Below are 17,527 nucleotides of genomic sequence, written 5' to 3'. Positions count from 1 at the left end.
CTGATGGTCCTGCCAACTCCGTGTCCTGTCCCATTGGAGGCCCCGCCGACTACACTTCCGCAGGGGGTCCTGCCAACACTAGATCCTGTGCTGTTGGAGGCCCCGCCGACACCTGCTCCGCCGGGTTTCCTGCCAACACCATGTCCTGTCCTGTTTCGGGTCCCATCAACACCAGCCCTTGCTCCATCGTGGGTCCCACTGACACCAGCCCATGTTCTGTCCAGGGTCCCCTCTACGCCTGACCCGCCAGGGGTTCCACCAGCTCCTGCCCGTCCTTGTGCCCGGCCCCCTGAGTTCCCCAGCCGCGGTCTACGCCCTCAAGCCCGGCCCCCTTAGTGCCGCGGTCTTAGCTCTCGAGCCCGGCCCCCTGACGTTCCCGGCCGTGGCCCTCGCCCTCGGGCCTGCCCCCCTGACTCTTCCAGCCGTGGTCTTCGCCCCCGAGCCCGGCCCCCTGACTTTCCCGGCCGCGGTCCTCGCCCTCAGGCCCCGCCCCCTGACTCTACCAGCCGCTGCCTTCGCCCTCATGCCCGGTCCCCTGAGTTCGCCCGCTGTGGCCTTCGCCCCTTTATGAACTCTGCCTTTCCCATGGGCCGTCTGCCCTCCACCCGTCCTCCGGACCCCCTCCACCCACCCTTTTCGAAGTTTGGACTTTGTGTGTTTAGGGATGTCTACAATCCGTCCCTTGAAGGGGGGGGGGGTGTTATATTTAAATGTGTTATATTTTTAAAGTCATCCGGAAGTGTGAACTGCAGGAACAATTTGAAAAGACCTATCCTCTACCTGCCAGTCACCGTCCACTGTCTGGGTCTAGGATATGAAAGGCTCTATCTTGAAGTTGAATCATTCATGTGTGTATAGCGACAATCAAAGCTGTGGTATGTTCTTTTTTCCCCTGCAAAATTTCAATAATAAGAAGAGAAGCTTTGAATGGAATCAGATAAGTGCATCACATTTTTTATAGTTTAATCATTTCTTTCTTGGCCCATGCTAAACTCTTTTGCTGAGTTTCATTAAAAGTGTTTCTGTGATCCTACAGACTGACAAACCAAACTGAAAACACTGTCAGAGTAATAAGAGTCATGAAACGATCCGTAAAAACCAAGTTCATAAGATTTTATTTAAATATTATTCTGGATGTAATCACTATTTACAGCCTTAATGCATTCATACATTGAAAAATAAGATGTATTTTGGAACAATAAAGTACTTTGAAGCGTCATTTATAATAACATGATACACACTATGGGTCAGGGGTATTTCTGTAGATACACTGCTATCCAGTCACTTCAACATAATCAACACCGTGTCATTTAGCATCCATTGAAGCGACTTTACTCCTATGAAACAGAGCCATAACCCTCTGCCGGACCTCTTTGATCTGCAGGCCGTAGATCAGAGAGTTCAGGGCGGGCAGCACCACGTGTAGCATGACCGCCGCCACATTCCTGTGGGCCACCAGCTGAGGGAAGCGGTGCAGAATGATGATGATGAAGCCGGACACCAGCAGGATGGCGTAGACGGCCAGGTGAGTGGCGCAGGTCTGCAGCGCTTTTCTGTTCAGAGTCTTGTTCTTACTGCGCAGACACACCATGGCGATCCTCAGGTAGGTGAGCGTGACGCTGCCGATGGACGAGCCCAGCAGGACCACGGTGTATCCGAGGCCGTAGATGTTGTTGATGAGCACGCTCTCACAGGACAGCTTGAACAAGGAGGCGTTACTGCAGGAGAAGGAGTGGACAATAATCCACCTGCAGCGAGACAGACGCACACTGAGGCCGATGAGGATCCCCACCAAGGGGAGGGGGATCGCCCACGCCCACACGGACAGAACCAGCACCATCCTGTGGGTCATGATGGTGGCGTAGCGCAGAGGGTTGCAGATGGCCACGTAGCGATCGAACGCCATGATCATGAGCACGGTGTGAGAGGCGCTGGCGTGGAGGTGGAGGCAGAAGGCCTGGACAACGCAGTCCATGTACCGGATGACCCGCTGCGAGTCCGGCGTCAGGAGGTCCCGCAGAACATGAGGGATGATGATGGTGGCCCCGAACACATCGTTGATGCTCATGTTGCACAGCAGGAGGTACATGGGCTGGTGGAGGCCGCTGCTCCTTAAGATCAGCACCACCAGGCCGATGTTGGACACCATGATGAAGAAGTATACGATTAGGAGAAGGATGAAGGAAGGAATATAAGACAGGGAGGGGAGATTGAACCCCTCTAGGATCAGGATATCTTTACCAAAAGTGCTGTTTTCCATAGCTTTCTATTATGTAGCAATACAGGCTTTTATATGTTAAAAGTTATATAGAGTTACAGTTGCAGAAAATCAAAGACATGTACCTGAAGATCTTTGAAAAAAGTCTCAATAAAGTGACTACAATGATTCTAAATATGCCCACATCACATAACAATGACTCGCTGTAAATAAGACGCATACATTCTGTTTTTTGCAGAAACAGAAGCACTTAACATATTAAGTCACCATGTGTTCAAAGTCAACATTTACATCAGTTCATTAAATGGTTGATTCACCTAAAATGAAAAAAGACTATTTTAAATGGTATTTCAATATTGGATGAAGTTCCACAATGAAGAGTTGTTCCTGAAGGCCGTTAGTCATTGACAGCAACATAGACACTGATTCTGTTCATTTTAAGCTCAACATAGAACAGGTTTCAGATCAAAACTCCAATAAAAACCTTGAAATGGGGAGAAAATGTGAATTACCTGAAGATGGTTAAATAAAGTCTAAATAAAGTTACCACACTGAATCTAAATGTTTTCACATCACAATAAAAATGACTCGCTGTAAATTGGACGCATACATTTTGTTATGTTGCAGAAATAGAGACACTTAACATATGAAGTCACCATGTGCTCAAAGTCTACATCAGTTCATTAAATGGTTCTTTCACCTAAATTGAAATCGTTTAATTTAAAATGGTATTTCAATATTGGATGAAGTTACACAATGAAGAGTTGTTCCTGAAGGTCGTTAGTTATTGACAGTAACATATTACATTACATTACATTGCATTTAGCTGACGCTTTTATCCAAAGCGACTTACAATAAGTACATTCGACCAGAAAGACACAACCTTGAAGAAAACAGAATCATATAAGTACATCAGGTTTCATAGAGCCAAACATTTCAAGTGCAACTCAACTGGCTTTAGGTAAGCCAGCCCCTTTATTAGTATATAAGTGCTTCGTTAATAGTTCTAACGCTCGAAGTGGAGTCGAAAGAGATGAGTTTTCAGTTTGCGCCGGAAGACATATGCTATTGGCAACAAAAAAACAACTTTACATTCTCATATGTCTACAAAGTCAACATCTACACTGCTCCTATCTATCTCTATCTAGTTCATTAAATGGTTGGTTCCCCCTTTAAAAAAAAGAAAAAACGGTTAAAATGGTATTTAAAGATTTGATGAAGTTATACAATGAAGAGTTGTACCTGAAGGTCGTTTCTACAAAAGACACATGTTTGCAGAGTTAATGACAGTAACATAGACACTGGTTCTGCAAAGACAAAGTGTTAATTTTAAGCTCAACACAGAACAGGGTTCAGATCAGATCAGGAAAAAACTCCACATGTCAAAACAACTTTACATTCCCCTATAATGCATTAAAGCGATGGCAGAAAGAAACACACCAACAAGACATGAGAATTGAAACTGTAGCTGGTTAAAATTGGGGTAAACCAGCATTCGAAGGAAGCTTGAGCACTGATAAATCCTACCAACTGCTACAGTGAATAAAGGATATGTGAATGTACATTCATTAATGAAGCACAATGTCTAACAGCAGCTGCTCAGACACAGTCCTGCCTCCACCTCCGACCAGAAGTGGAGACTTTTATTTGGTGCATCGCGCGTTGATAGGTCAATGGTAACTTGGCAACAATGAAGCTTCATTATGTGTATCTAACGAAGGTTAATTCAAGATATTGGCAGGAAGGGTGGCTAAGACATATATGACTAAATATCTTGGGGTTTGCTCGTGTGTTACCAAGCAGCAACCTCCGGTTCTAATAAATAAAGCCAACACGGCCTTGTGATCTTCAAATGGCCACTTTAGGGCTCTGAAAGTGAGATAATCCCCATTGACCCCCATGTTAAAAGGCCCAACCCTATACAGCAGAAACAAACATGTTTGCAGCCTGGTGGAAGAAAAAAACCTTCTGGCCTATTTATAACAGCTATACCGAGGTTTACATTTGTATATAAGTTGCTTGTTTAATATAAATGTAATGATGCAGGAATGAGTCCTAAAACCTGTAAATTAGTCAGCATGTTGTCACCTTCAGTCCCCTGGTCTGTAGGTCAATGGTTTTTAGTTTTGGTTGTTATCCTGAAATAAGGTCTGTGGTTAACACAAGCTGAAGAGGTTAGAATTCTACGGCCTAAAATACGTCAGTAAATACCAGAGGTGGGGACTCGAGTCACATGACTTGACTCGAGTCCGACTCGAGCTTGAGACAGATGACTTGAAAGGACTTGACTTTTTTTAATTAAATATTTGCGTTTGTTTTTGTATTGAGATATTACGTTTAGTTTTTTCGAAATGTGATTGGGTGATTATAGCGCCGTGTGCGCAAACCTGGCAACTGTGGAGTCTATTTTTATATAACATTACAAGACTGATTCTTATTATTACATTATGTATATGCTTATTGTGCTCATGAGATTGCTATGACTATAGAATAAATAGACACAATCACTAATCCCAGGTTCTGATGGGCTAGATACCAACGAGGGGAATAGTCAGAAGAAAGTTTAGCTTGCAATATTGAAAGTAGCAAGGTCGAGTGCAGAGACTGAGAGAACACAAAGAGGTAGTCAGAACAGCACATCACACCGGCCTTGACTCTGTATGGGAGCCGCGCTCCCCCGCAAAGCTAGGAAGCAACATTATGGTTTCCCGCTATATCTGAAGAAACGTTAGAGAAAACAAATTAGTATGATGGTGCCAGAGTAGGGAGGGACTTCCACAGGCCGGCCGAATGCTGATTGGAGGATCGTGTTGCCAAGAGACTCTATCTGAGTCTGCGCACCGACCAAAGAGAATCAGGTCTAAACCGAGGTATCTCTTCAGCTAGTCTTGACCAATCATAAATGTACGGGCAACGCCCTGTGTAATAAAATGTATTGTCGCACGAGGTTCGAGGCTCTTGACGGATTGGGTGGTTACAGATTACAGCCTTGCTGCCTGTGATTCCCAAAGACGTGATGAGTCCTTGGCCAAGTGATATATATTTTGCTCTCTTTACAAAAACTTAGAAGTTGTCTGTCTTTTCTGGAATTCTGAACCCAACACAACCCAGGAGTGTCAGTTAACATGGCAGCGGCTAGCTTTACTCCAAAAATAGTCAAGTTTTGATTCAAGGATTATGTTGTCGATGACGCTAATAAGAAAAGAACAGCGGTATGAAGGGTCTGCAGCATAACGGTCAGTGACAGGACCACCACAGTCCACAACATCCAACTTCATTCATCACTACAAAAAAACCCACGGAGAAAGGTAGGCTACGTGGATGTGTTGTGTTAGCTAGAAAGCTAACGTTAAGTTTAAGCTACGTTAGACTTGGTTTCAAATTGATTAAGCAAAGAGAAGACAAAACGGTAAATGAACACTAGAACCGCCAAGGGATATATTTGGACTAATCCTGATACTGACAGGCTGTCAGGAGAGGGAGAGAGGGAGAGGAAAAGAGATGCCTCGTTTATTTCCCCTGTGTTATTATCAGCAGTTACTGTACATTTTTGAATAATGTAGTTCATCTACTTTTAGTAGTTTGTTTAAATGTTTTAATGATGTTGTTTTTGTTTGTAGAAGTGCATCATTCCTTGATTTATTGTAAAATGAATCTGAACTTTTTGATCCGTTTGTTACGCAGAGTGAAGCAGGTAGGACCCAAACGCAGATTACACTTGACGATACCTTTATTTCAAGGACTTTAAATAAACTTGGACAAACAAAACACTCTTCGTTGAACTGGGTCACATACAAAAGAAGCACCAACACTGAACACAGGAGGAGACAAGACTAAATACAGGGAGGGGTAATCACAAGACGAGAAACAGCCGGGCAGAGGAGGAGAAACACAAGGGCCACAGGTGAACACAATCAGATAACTAGACACACCAGGGAAACTAACGACAGGAGGAAATACACAGGGAAAAGGACCAGACAATATACCAAGAGGAAAACATGACAGGGAGAACCGCAAAAACACCCAAACCTACAAAACTGCAACCGTGACATGAACTTAGGAGTGTGACACTGTTATGATGATAAACTGAAGCAATTTCAAAATTAACCCAATTAACCTGTTAAGCCCGAAGGTCCCCGCCGGCGGGGACCCTGTTTTTTTTTTTCACGACACTGTGTCTCAGGGCATCTTAATATTTAAAAACCTATTAATGTGTTATACCAGATTAACGAGAAGAATCTCAGCTAACTGACTATACGAACCATTTTTACCGAAACAAAACACAAGTCTCACAAGAAGCGTTAGCATTAGCCCTTAGCTAAAACGGGCAGATGCTACTTCCGGTGCTAACTAGCAAAAACGATCTTTAAAACTTAATATTTTCTGCACAAACTACATATCATCTGAAAGCTGATACTCCACAGATTATTTTTGTTATAACTATCATCACTGTAGGACACAAAGTCACTGAGATATCAGCCAGAACAGAGAAGAAAAAAAACAACAGTTTTCAAAACCATAACAATAATTATGTCTTACCGTTGCCGTTTTGTGATCAAAGCTCGTGTTCAAGGGAATAAAAACGCTTCTTAAGGTTAATCCAATGTCTATTAGTCACTTTAGAATTGTTCCTGATAATCTATCATTACATTCATGGCAGCAGAGTAGGTAAAACATTTCGCAGTCCCGAGGTAATGCTGTCTCACGTGCTGTTTACGCAAACCTCTCTCTACTTGACGTAAGTGTTTAGCGGGACTTACTAACTGTCACTCGATTCTATTGGCTCTAACGGTTCAGAAAAGGTGTCAATCACCCAAATCGACCAATGGGTTCCACAGATATGATCCTGCGTAGTATAAACTACGCCTGCTCCGGCTCCATTACGCATTACGCAGCCAGAAGGGAGAGCTTCACCACCGAGGCGAGCAGGTGCTAGAGATGCTAGCTGACGATAGCTCATACCAGATGACTCTTCGTCGGATGATGAAGATCTCCTCCAGCCAGACCTGGATCCGGACAGTAGTGACTCGGATGTTGAACTTCCACTTCGGGAAAGGTATGTAATCTCTCTGTTTTTATATATTACTTATGTGTTTGGTGGAACTGCGTCACAGTGCTAGCTTAGCCAAGAAGCTACAGGAATGATTAGGCAAAAATGCTAAATAGTGTTACTTGTCTTTTTGGAGTTACATTTTCCAAATGAATGGCCAGTGAATGAATATACATGTGTTTACTTATTTATTTGGTGTAATATTATTCATTTATAGTCCAATATTATCCTATAAGTATAAACCAGTGAATTAATCTAATCTCTTTGTTTTTCCACATTTGTTAGATGAGGAGTGACCCCAGCAGGACAAAGCCACACACCCAGAAGACTTTCAGGGAGCAGCTTGCTGCAGAATTGTTGGAGTTTGCTGAAGGCCCTGCAGAAGGCCCTGCACCTCCACCACCCCCACCTCCTCCTCCATCACTCACATGCATGTCCAAGTATTATGGGGAAGATGCCACCAAGGTCAGGAAGAACTGCAGGAGGGGCCTAGATGCTGGACTCAAAAGGGTGAAGACACCTGTGTACTGCAGGAAGTGCCAGGTCCCTCTGTGCTTCACTGTCAAAAAGAACTGTTTCAGGGAGTGGCACGACCTAAATACTGGAACATTCAGGTAGGTATAAAGTTCAGGTAGGTATAACGTTTTGCGAGTGTTTATTTTTTTTTAAAAATACGTGTTGTTTTTATATACCTAGTGTGATTTTATTGTATAGTGTGTTGGTAAAAAATGTGTTGTTTTTACAAACCTACAGTGTGGTTTTATTGTATAGTACATTGGTAAAATGTTTGTTTTTACATGCCTATAGTGTGTTGGTAAAATGTTTGAAATAAATCTGCCCCAGTTGGAGTCAAATGTTACCTATGTTTCTGTTTTTTTTTATTGTGCAAGTACACCTACACACAATGACCTACAGTGTGGTTTTATTGTATAGTGCGTTGGTACAGTTACATACACACAGCTACACTTACACATACACACCTACACATACCCACACAGCTACACACACCTACACATACCCACACAGCTACACTTACACATACACATCTACACATACACACACACACCAACATTTACACACACCTAGTACACACACTCATACACACAAAAATATATATATTTTTTAATTATTTAAAAAAAAATATTATTATTATTTTTGTTTTGGGTGGAATGAATACCTATAGTGATGATTCAATGTAATACAATGATTTTTATAGTCTGGTACCTGAAAAAGGTCAAATGGCACTGATGGAACTAAATGTGCCCAAATGTGCCCAAAGCTTATTCCGCCTGGACTTTATTTTCATAAACCTCTCTAAAAAGGTCAAATGTCACTTGTTTTGCCTCAATCTTGATACAGGGTACAGGGTATATGTTATACTTTGGATTCCTAAAGCTTTTAGGCTACTAACCCATCATTCAAGGTTGGTCTACACTATAAGTAATGGGTTTTCTTTAGGCGGAGACAGGAATTTACATTTTGTTGCTATGTTCCATCTAAATTTACTCTGACACAGAAACATCTATATTGATTCTGACACTTCTACATCCAACTCACAGATGTAACCTTGCTTTGATAACAACAATTATTCATATAAACCTTTTAGAAGTGAAGTTATAGTCATTTGTTCTGGGAATGTCATTTTCGAGCCTGAAACCTGAAAAACAGGCTCAGGGTTTAACAGGTTAAGTGAGTTTTAAATCGTCCTGCTTAGTTCATAAGGAAATTATAAAGAGCAACAAATTAAATGATTTGAAAATGATATCTCTGTAGGTGCTGACGCTGTTGGCAGTTCTAGTGTTAACATACAGTTAAATTAAATATGTATAATTGTAAATGCCATATATGATTTTCTTACCTGGAATTCTGCCTTTTTGAACAGGCTTTTTGAGTCCTAGCTATATTGTCTGCAGTTCTAGGGTTAATATGAATCTAATATGATTGTCATCGGTCTAAATTAGATTTCAAATGATTAACTGTGTATGTAATGAAGATCATAGTGTGGGTTGAATCCATTTTCATAACCACTGTCTTTTAACTGATTGAAATGCGGAAACTGGGCTTATTCATCAGAATTTCATATGACTTGACTTGACTTGCTTGACCTGAGCAATGACTTGACTTGACTTGCTTGACTCTCCCCACAGTGACTTGGGACTTTCTTGATACTTGTAGGTCAAGACTTGAGACTTGCTCATGACTTGCACATGTAGGACTTACTCCCACCTCTGCTAAATACCCAACTGGTGAATTTCAAGATGGCGGTTGCTAACAAGTGTCTAAATGAGACGACTTAACGTCATCACGCTCAACATTAGCCAACTTTAGCTTGGCGGTGGTGACGCGAAGTCATCTGACCGTGCTGTAGTTCCTTTATGGCCCAACATTAGCCTCCTTTAGCTTAGCGGTGGTGACGCGAAGTCATGTGACCGTGCTGTAGTTTCTCTATAGCCCAACATTAGCCACCTTTAGCTTAGCGGTGGTGACGTGAAGTCATGTAACCGTGCTGTAGTTCCTCTATAGCCCAACATTAGCCACCTTTAGCTTAGCGGTGGTGACGTGAAGTCATGTAACTGTGCTGTAGTTCCTTCATAGCCCAACATTAGCCACTTTTAGCTTAGCGGTGGTGACGTGAAGTCATGTAACCGTGCTGTAGTTCCTCTATAGCCCAACATTAGCCTCCTTTAGCTTAGCGGTGGTGACGCGAAGTCATGTGACCGTGCTCTAGTTCCTTCATAGCCCAACATTAGCCACCTTTAGCTTAGCGGTGGTGACGTGAAGTCATGTAACCGTGCTGTAGTTCCTCTATAGCCCAACATTAGCCACCTTTAGCTTAGCGGTGGTGAAGTGAAGTCATGTTACCGTGCTGTAGTTCCTTTATAGCCCAACATTTGCCACCTTTTGCTTAGCGGTGGTGACGTGAAGTCATGTGACCGTGCTGTAGTTCCTTTATAGCCCAACATTTGCCACCTTTAGCTTAGCGGTGGTGAAGTGAAGTCATGTGGCCGTGCTGATGAGTTGTGGTGTGTGTGTCTCACCTGTGTCACCTGGAGCTCCTGCAGAGAGCCGGCGCTGCAACGCCTTTTTATAATCTGAAACACTGTCCCGCAGCGCTGCACGCTCAACGGCTTTCATTAAAGATCACTGTTTCTGTGCTACAGAGAAAACACCTCCGGAAAATATAAGATAAACATTTTAGTTTAGCTGTTTTGGATGCATAAATACGAGTAGCATGACTTCCTATTAAACAGTCCAACCCTTTCACTTCAAAACTATGATATTTACAGGCCAAACCATTAATTTATGATAAAATAAATGTGAATGGCAGGCCTAGTTCCGACTTTAGGCGGCATCACATTTTTTATAGTTTAATCATTTATTTCTTGGCCCATGCTAAACTCTTTTGCTGAGTTTCATTAAAAGTGTTTCTGTGATCCTACAGACTGACAAACCAAACTGAAAACACTGTCAGAGTAATAAGAGTCATGAAACGATCCGTAAAAACCAAGTTCATAAGATTTTATTTAAATATTATTCTGGATGTAATCACTATTTACAGCCTTAATGCATTCATACATTGAAAAATAAGATGTATTTTGGAACAATGCAGTTCTTTGAAGCGTCATTTATAATAACATGATACACACTATGGGTCAGGGGTATTTCTGTAGATACACTGCTATCCAGTCACTTCAATGGATGCTAAATGACACGGTGTTGATTATGTTGAAGTGACTGGATAGCAGTGTATCTACAGAAATACCCCTGACCCATAGTGTGTATCATGTTATTATAAATGACGCTTCAAAGAACTGCATTGTTAGACTTTACTCTTATGAAACAGAGCCATAACCCTCTGCCGGACCTCTTTGATCTGCAGGCCGTAGATCAGAGCGTTCAGGGCGGGCAGCACCACGTGTAGCATGATCGCCGCCACATTCCTGTGGGCCGCCACCTGAGGGAAGCGGTGCAGAATGATGACGATGAAGCCGGACACCAGCAGGATGGCGTAGACGGCCAGGTGAGTGGCGCAGGTCTGCAGCGCTTTTCTGTTCAGAGTCTTGTTCTTACTGCGCAGACACACCATGGCGATCCTCAGGTAGGTGAGCGTGACGCTGCCGATGGACGAGCCCAGCAGGACCACGGTGTATCCGAGGCCGTAGATGTTGTTGATGAGCACGCTCTCACAGGACAGCTTGAACAAGGAGGCGTTACTGCAGGAAAAGGAGTGGACAATAATCCACCTGCAGCGAGACAGACGCACACTGAGGCCGATGAGGATCCCCACCAAGGGGAGGGGGATCGTCCACGCCCACACGGACAGAACCAGCACCATCCTGTGGGTCATGATGGTGGCGTAGCGCAGAGGGTTGCAGATGGCCACGTAGCGATCGAACGCCATGATCATGAGCACGGTGTGAGAGGCACTGGCGTGGAGGTGGACGCAGAAGGCCTGGACAACGCAGTCCATGTACCGGATGACCCGCTGCGAGTCCGGCGTCAGGAGGTCCCGCAGAACATGAGGGATGATGATGGTGGCCCCGAACACATCGTTGATGCTCATGTTGCACAGCAGGAGGTACATGGGCTGGTGGAGGCCGCTGTTCCTTAAGATCAGCACCACCAGGCCGATGTTGGACACCATGATGAAGAAGTATACGATTAGGAGAAGGATGAAGGAAGGAATATAAGACTGGGAGGGGAGATTGAACCCCTCTAGGATCAGGATATCTTTACCAAAAGTGCTGTTTTCCATAGCTTTCTATTATGTAGCAATACAGGCTTTTATATGTTAAAAGTTATATAGAGTTACAGTTGCAGAAAATCAAAGACATGTACCTGAAGATCTTTGAAAAAAGTCTCAATAAAGTGACTACAATGATTCTAAATATGCCCACATCACATAACAATGACTCGCTGTAAATAAGACGCATACATTCTGTTTTTTGCAGAAACAGAAGTACTTAACATATTAAGTCACCATGTGTTCAAAGTCAACATTTACATCAGTTCATTAAATGGTTGATTCACCTAAAATGAAAAAAGAAAATTTTAAATGGTATTTCAATATTGGATGAAGTTCCACAATGAAGAGTTGTTCCTGAAGGCCGTTAGTCATTGACAGCAACATAGACACTGATTCTGTTCATTTTAAGCTCAACATAGAACAGGTTTCAGATCAGATCAAAACTCCAATAAAAACCTTGAAATGGGGAGAAAATGTGAATTACCTGAAGATGGTTAAATAAAGTCTAAATAAAGTTACCATACTGAATCTAAATGTTTTCACATCACAATAACTATGACTCGCTGTAAATTGGACGCATACATTTTGTTATGTCGCAGAAATAGAGACACTTAACATATTAAGTCACCATGTGCTCAAAGTCTACATCAGTTCATTAAATGGTTGATTCACCTAAATTGAAATCGTTTAATTTAAAATAGTATTTCAATATTGGATGAAGTTACACAATGAAGAGTTGTTCCTGAAGGTCGTTAGTCATTGACAGTAACATATACTATTGGCAACAAAAAAACAACTTTACATTCTCATATGTCTACAAAGTCAACATCTACACTGCTCCTATCTATCTCTCTATCTACAAAAGACACATGTTTGACAGTTTGAGTTATGGACAGTAACATAGACACTGGTTCTGCAAAGACAAAGTGTTAATTTTAAGCTCAACACAGAACAGGGTTCAGATCAGGAAAAAACTCCAACAACAACCTTGAAATGGGGAGAAAATGTGAAAGGAAACAGCAACAGAGGAGGGACCCCTCTTCCAGGACAGACAGATACATCCCTGTTGAATAGTTTTCAATGTCATTTTTCAATGCTATGAGAAACAAAACAACTTTACATTCCCCTATAATGCATTAAAGCGATGGCAGAAAGAAACACACCAACAAGACATGAGAATTGAAACTGTAGCTGGTTAAAATTGTGGTAAACCAGCATTCGAAGGAAGCTTGAGCACTGAGAAATCCTATCAACTGCTACAGTGAATAAAGGATATGTGAATGTACATTCATTAATGAAGCACAATGTCTAACAGCAGCTGCTCAGACACAGTCCTGCCTCCACCTCCGACCAGAAGTGGAGACTTTTATTTGGTGCATCGTGCGTTGATAGGTCAATGGTAACTTGGCAACAATGAAGCTTCATTATGTGTATCTAACGAAGGTAAATTCAAGATATTGGCAGGAAGGGTGGCTAAGACATATATGACTAAATATCTTGGGGTTTGCTCGTGTGTTACCAAGCAGCAACCTCCGGTTCTAATAAATAAAGCCAACACGGCCTTGTGATCTTCAAATGGCCACTTTAGGGCTCTGAAAGTGAGATAATCCCCATTGACCCCCATGTTAAAAGGCCCAACCATATACAGCAGAAACAAACATGTTTGTAGCCTGGTGGAAGAAAAAAACCTTCTGGCCTATTTATAACAGCTATACCGAGGATTACATTTGTATATAAGTTGCTTGTTTAATATAAATGTAATGATGCAGGAATGAGTCCTAAAACCTGTAAATTAGTCAGCATGTTGTCACCTTCAGTCCCCTGGTCTGTAGGTCAATGGTTTTTAGTTTTGGTTGTTATCCTGAAATAAGGTCTGTGGTTAACACAAGCTGAAGAGGTTAGAATTCTACGGCCTAAAATAGGTCAGTAAATACCAGAGGTGGGGACTCGAGTCACATGACTTGACTCGAGTCCGACTCGAGCTTGAGACAGATGACTTGAAAGGAATTGACTTTTTTTAATTAAATATTTGCGTTTGTTTTTGTATTGAGATATTACGTTTAGTTTTTTCGAAATATGATTGGGTGATTATAGCGCCGTGTGCGCAAACCTGGCAACTGTGGAGTCTATTTTTATATAACATTACAAGACTGATTCTTATTATTACATTATATGCTTATTGTGCTCATGAGATTCAATTCAATTCAAAACCTTTATTTATCCAGGTAAAATCCCATTGAGATCAATGATCTCTTTTTCAAGGGAGACCTGCAGAACTATAGAATAAATAGACACAATCACTAATCCCAGGTTCTGATGGGCTAGATACCAACGAGGGGAATAGTCAGAAGAAAGTTTAGCTTGCAATATTGAAAGTAGCAAGGTCGAGTGCAGAGACTGAGAGAACACAAAGAGGTAGTCAGAACAGCACATCACACCGGCCTTGACTCTGTATGGGAGCCGCGCTCCCCCGCAAAGCTAGGAAGCAACATTATGGTTTCCCGCTATATCTGAAGAAACGTTAGAGAAAACAAATTAGTATGATGGTGCCAGAGTAGGGAAGGACTTCCACAGGCCGGCCGAATGCTGATTGGAGGATCGTGTTGCCAAGAGACTCTATCTGAGTCTGCGCACCGACCAAAGAGAACCAAGTCTAAACCGAGGTATCTCTTCAGCTAGTCTTGACCAATCATAAATGTACGGGCAACGCCCTGTGTAATAAAATGTATTGTCGCACGAGGTTCGAGGCTCTTGACGGATTTGGTGGTTACAGATGACAGCCTTGCTGCCTGTGATTCCCAAAGACGTGACGAGTCCTTGGCCAAGTGATATATATCTTTTGCTCTCTTTACAAAAACTTAGAAGTTGTCTGTCTTTTCTGGAATTCTGAACCCAACACAACCCAGGAGTGTCAGTTAACATGGCAGCGGCTAGCTTTACTCCAAAAATAGTCAAGTTTTTATTCAAGGATTATGTTGTCGATGACGCTAATAAGAAAAGAACAGCGGTATGAAGGGTCTGCAGCATAACGGTCAGTGACAGGACCACCACAGTCCACAACATCCAACTTCATTCGTCACTACAAAAAAACCCACGGAGAAAGGTAGGCTACGTGGATGTGTTGTGTTAGCTAGAAAGCTAACGTTAAGTTTAAATTACGTTAGACTTGGTTTCAAATTGATTAAGCAAAGAGAAGACAAAACGGTAAATGAACACTAGAACCGCCAAGGGATATATTTGGACTAATCCTGATACTGACGGGCTGTCAGGAGAGGGAGAGAGGGAGAGGAAAAGAGATGCCTCGTTTATTTCCCCTGTGTTATTATCAGCAGTTACTGTACATTTTTGAATAATGTAGTTAATCTACTTTTAGTAGTTTGTTTAAATGTTTTAATGATGTTGTTTTTGTTTGTAGAAGTGCATCATTCCTTGATTTATTGTAAAATGAATCTGAACTTTTTGATCCGTTTGTTACGCAGAGTGAAGCAGGTAGGACCCAAACGCAGATTACACTTGACGATACCTTTATTTCAAGGACTTTAAATAAACTTGGACAAACAAAACACTCTTCGTTGAACTGGGTCACATACAAAAGAAGCACCAACACTGAACACAGGAGGAGACAAGACTAAATACAGGGAGGGGTAATCACAAGACGAGAAACAGCCGGGCAGGGGAGGAGAAACACAAGGGCCACAGGTGAACACAATCAGATAACTAGACACACCAGGGAAACTAACGACAGGAGGAAAAACACAGGGAAAAGGACCAGACAATACACAAGGGAGACAGGGGGAACCGAACAGCAAAATAAACCCAAACTTACAAAACTGCAACCGTGACTTGAACCTAGGAGTTTGACATAACCCCCCCTCAAGGGACGGATCCCAGACGTCCCAAAAAACAAAGTCCAGCAGGGTGGGTGGAGGGGGTCTGGAGGACGGGTCTCGGGCGGACGGCCCGGGGGCAAGGCAGAGACCAAGGTGGGGAACTCGGGCGGACGGCCCGGGGGCAAGGCAGAGTTCAAAAAGGGGAACTCGGGCGGACGGCCCGGGGGCAAGGCAGAGTTCGAGGAGGGAGTCTCGGGCGGACGGCCTGGGGGCAAGGCAGAGTTCGAGGAGGGGTGAAGACCACAGCGGGCGAACTCAGGGGACCGGGCTCGAGGGCGAAGACCGGACAGCTCCGGAGGCCGGGCAGGAGCCGGTGTCGGCAAGATCCCCCACGGAAGAGGACACAGGGCCGGCAGGACCCCCGGCAGGAGAGCAGTCGGTGGAACCTCCAACGGCACGGGACATAGGGTTGGCAGGACCCCCGGCAGAAGAGTAGTCTGCGGGACCTCCAACGTCACAAGATGAGAAACAGCCGGGCAGTGGAAGAGAAACACAAGGGCCACAGGTGAACACAATCAGATAACTAGACACACCAGGGAAACTAACGACAAGAGGAAAAACACAGGGAAAAGGACCAGACAATAACCCAGGAGGAAAACATGACATGGAAAACAGCAAAAACACCCAAACCTACAAAACTGCAACCGTGACATGAACTTAGGAGTGTGACACTGTTATGATGATAAACTGAAGCAATTTCAAAATTAACCCAATTAAGTGAGTTTTAAATCGTCTTGCTTAGTTTATAAGGAAATTATGAAGAGCAACAAATTAAATGATTTGAAAATGATATCTCTGTAGGTGCTGACGCTGTTGGCAGTTCTAGTGTTAACATACAGTTACATTAAATATGTATAATTGTAAATGCCGTATATGATTTTCTTACCTGGAATTCTGCCTTTTTGAACAGGCTTTTTGAGTCCTAGCTATATTGTCTGCAGTTCTAGGGTTAATATGAATCTAATAAGATCGTCATCGGTCTAAATTAGATTTCAAATGATTAACTGTGTATGTAATGAAGATCATAGTGTGGGTTGAATCCATTTTCATAACCACTGTCTTTTAACTGATTGAAATGCGGAAACTGGGATTATTCATCAGAATTTCATATGACTTGACTTGACTTGCTTGACCTGAGCAATGACTTGACTTGACTTGCTTGACTCTCACCACAGTGACTTGGGACTTGCTTGATACTTGTAGGTCAAGACTTGAGACTTGCTCATGACTTGCACATGTAGGACTTACTCCCACCTCTGCTAAATACCCAACTGGTGAATTTCAAGATGGCGGTTGCTAACAAGTGTCTAAATGAGACGACTTAATGTCATCACGCTCAACATTAGCCAATTTTAGCTTAGCGGTGTTGACGCCTAGTAATGTGACCGTGCTGTAGTTCCTTTATGGCCCAACATTAGCCTCCTTTAGCTTAGCGGTGGTGACGCGAAGTCATGTGACCGTGCTGTAGTTTCTCTATAGCCCAACATTAGCCACCTTTAGCTTAGCGGTGGTGACGTGAAGTCATGTGACCGTGCTGTAGTTCCTCTATAGCCCAACATTAGCCACCTTTAGCTTAGCGGTGGTGACGTGAAGTCATGTGACCGTGCTGTAGTTTCTTCATA

At 43.0% G+C, this 17,527-nt stretch overlaps 2 protein-coding genes across 2 annotated transcripts; both read right to left on the bottom strand.

Moving 5' to 3' along the window:
• Positions 1 to 1,306: 1,306 nt before the first annotated feature.
• Positions 1,307 to 2,260, bottom strand: LOC117549078 (putative gustatory receptor clone PTE03). The gene has a single exon (XM_034220670.1). The coding sequence runs from the start codon at positions 2,258 to 2,260 to the stop codon at positions 1,307 to 1,309; it is 954 nt and encodes a 317-aa protein (XP_034076561.1).
• Positions 2,261 to 11,088: 8,828 nt separating this feature from the next.
• On the bottom strand, positions 11,089 to 12,024 carry LOC117549086 (putative gustatory receptor clone PTE03). Its single transcript, XM_034220679.1, has one exon. The coding sequence runs from the start codon at positions 12,022 to 12,024 to the stop codon at positions 11,089 to 11,091; it is 936 nt and encodes a 311-aa protein (XP_034076570.1).
• Positions 12,025 to 17,527: the final 5,503 nt, after the last annotated feature.

The sequence above is a fragment of the Gymnodraco acuticeps genome, unplaced genomic scaffold (assembly GCF_902827175.1).
Source record: "Gymnodraco acuticeps unplaced genomic scaffold, fGymAcu1.1, whole genome shotgun sequence".
Classification (NCBI taxonomy): Eukaryota; Metazoa; Chordata; class Actinopteri; order Perciformes; family Bathydraconidae; genus Gymnodraco; species Gymnodraco acuticeps.
The sequence above is the reverse complement of the archived record's forward strand: the minus strand, read 5'-3'. Positions and strand labels throughout refer to the sequence as shown.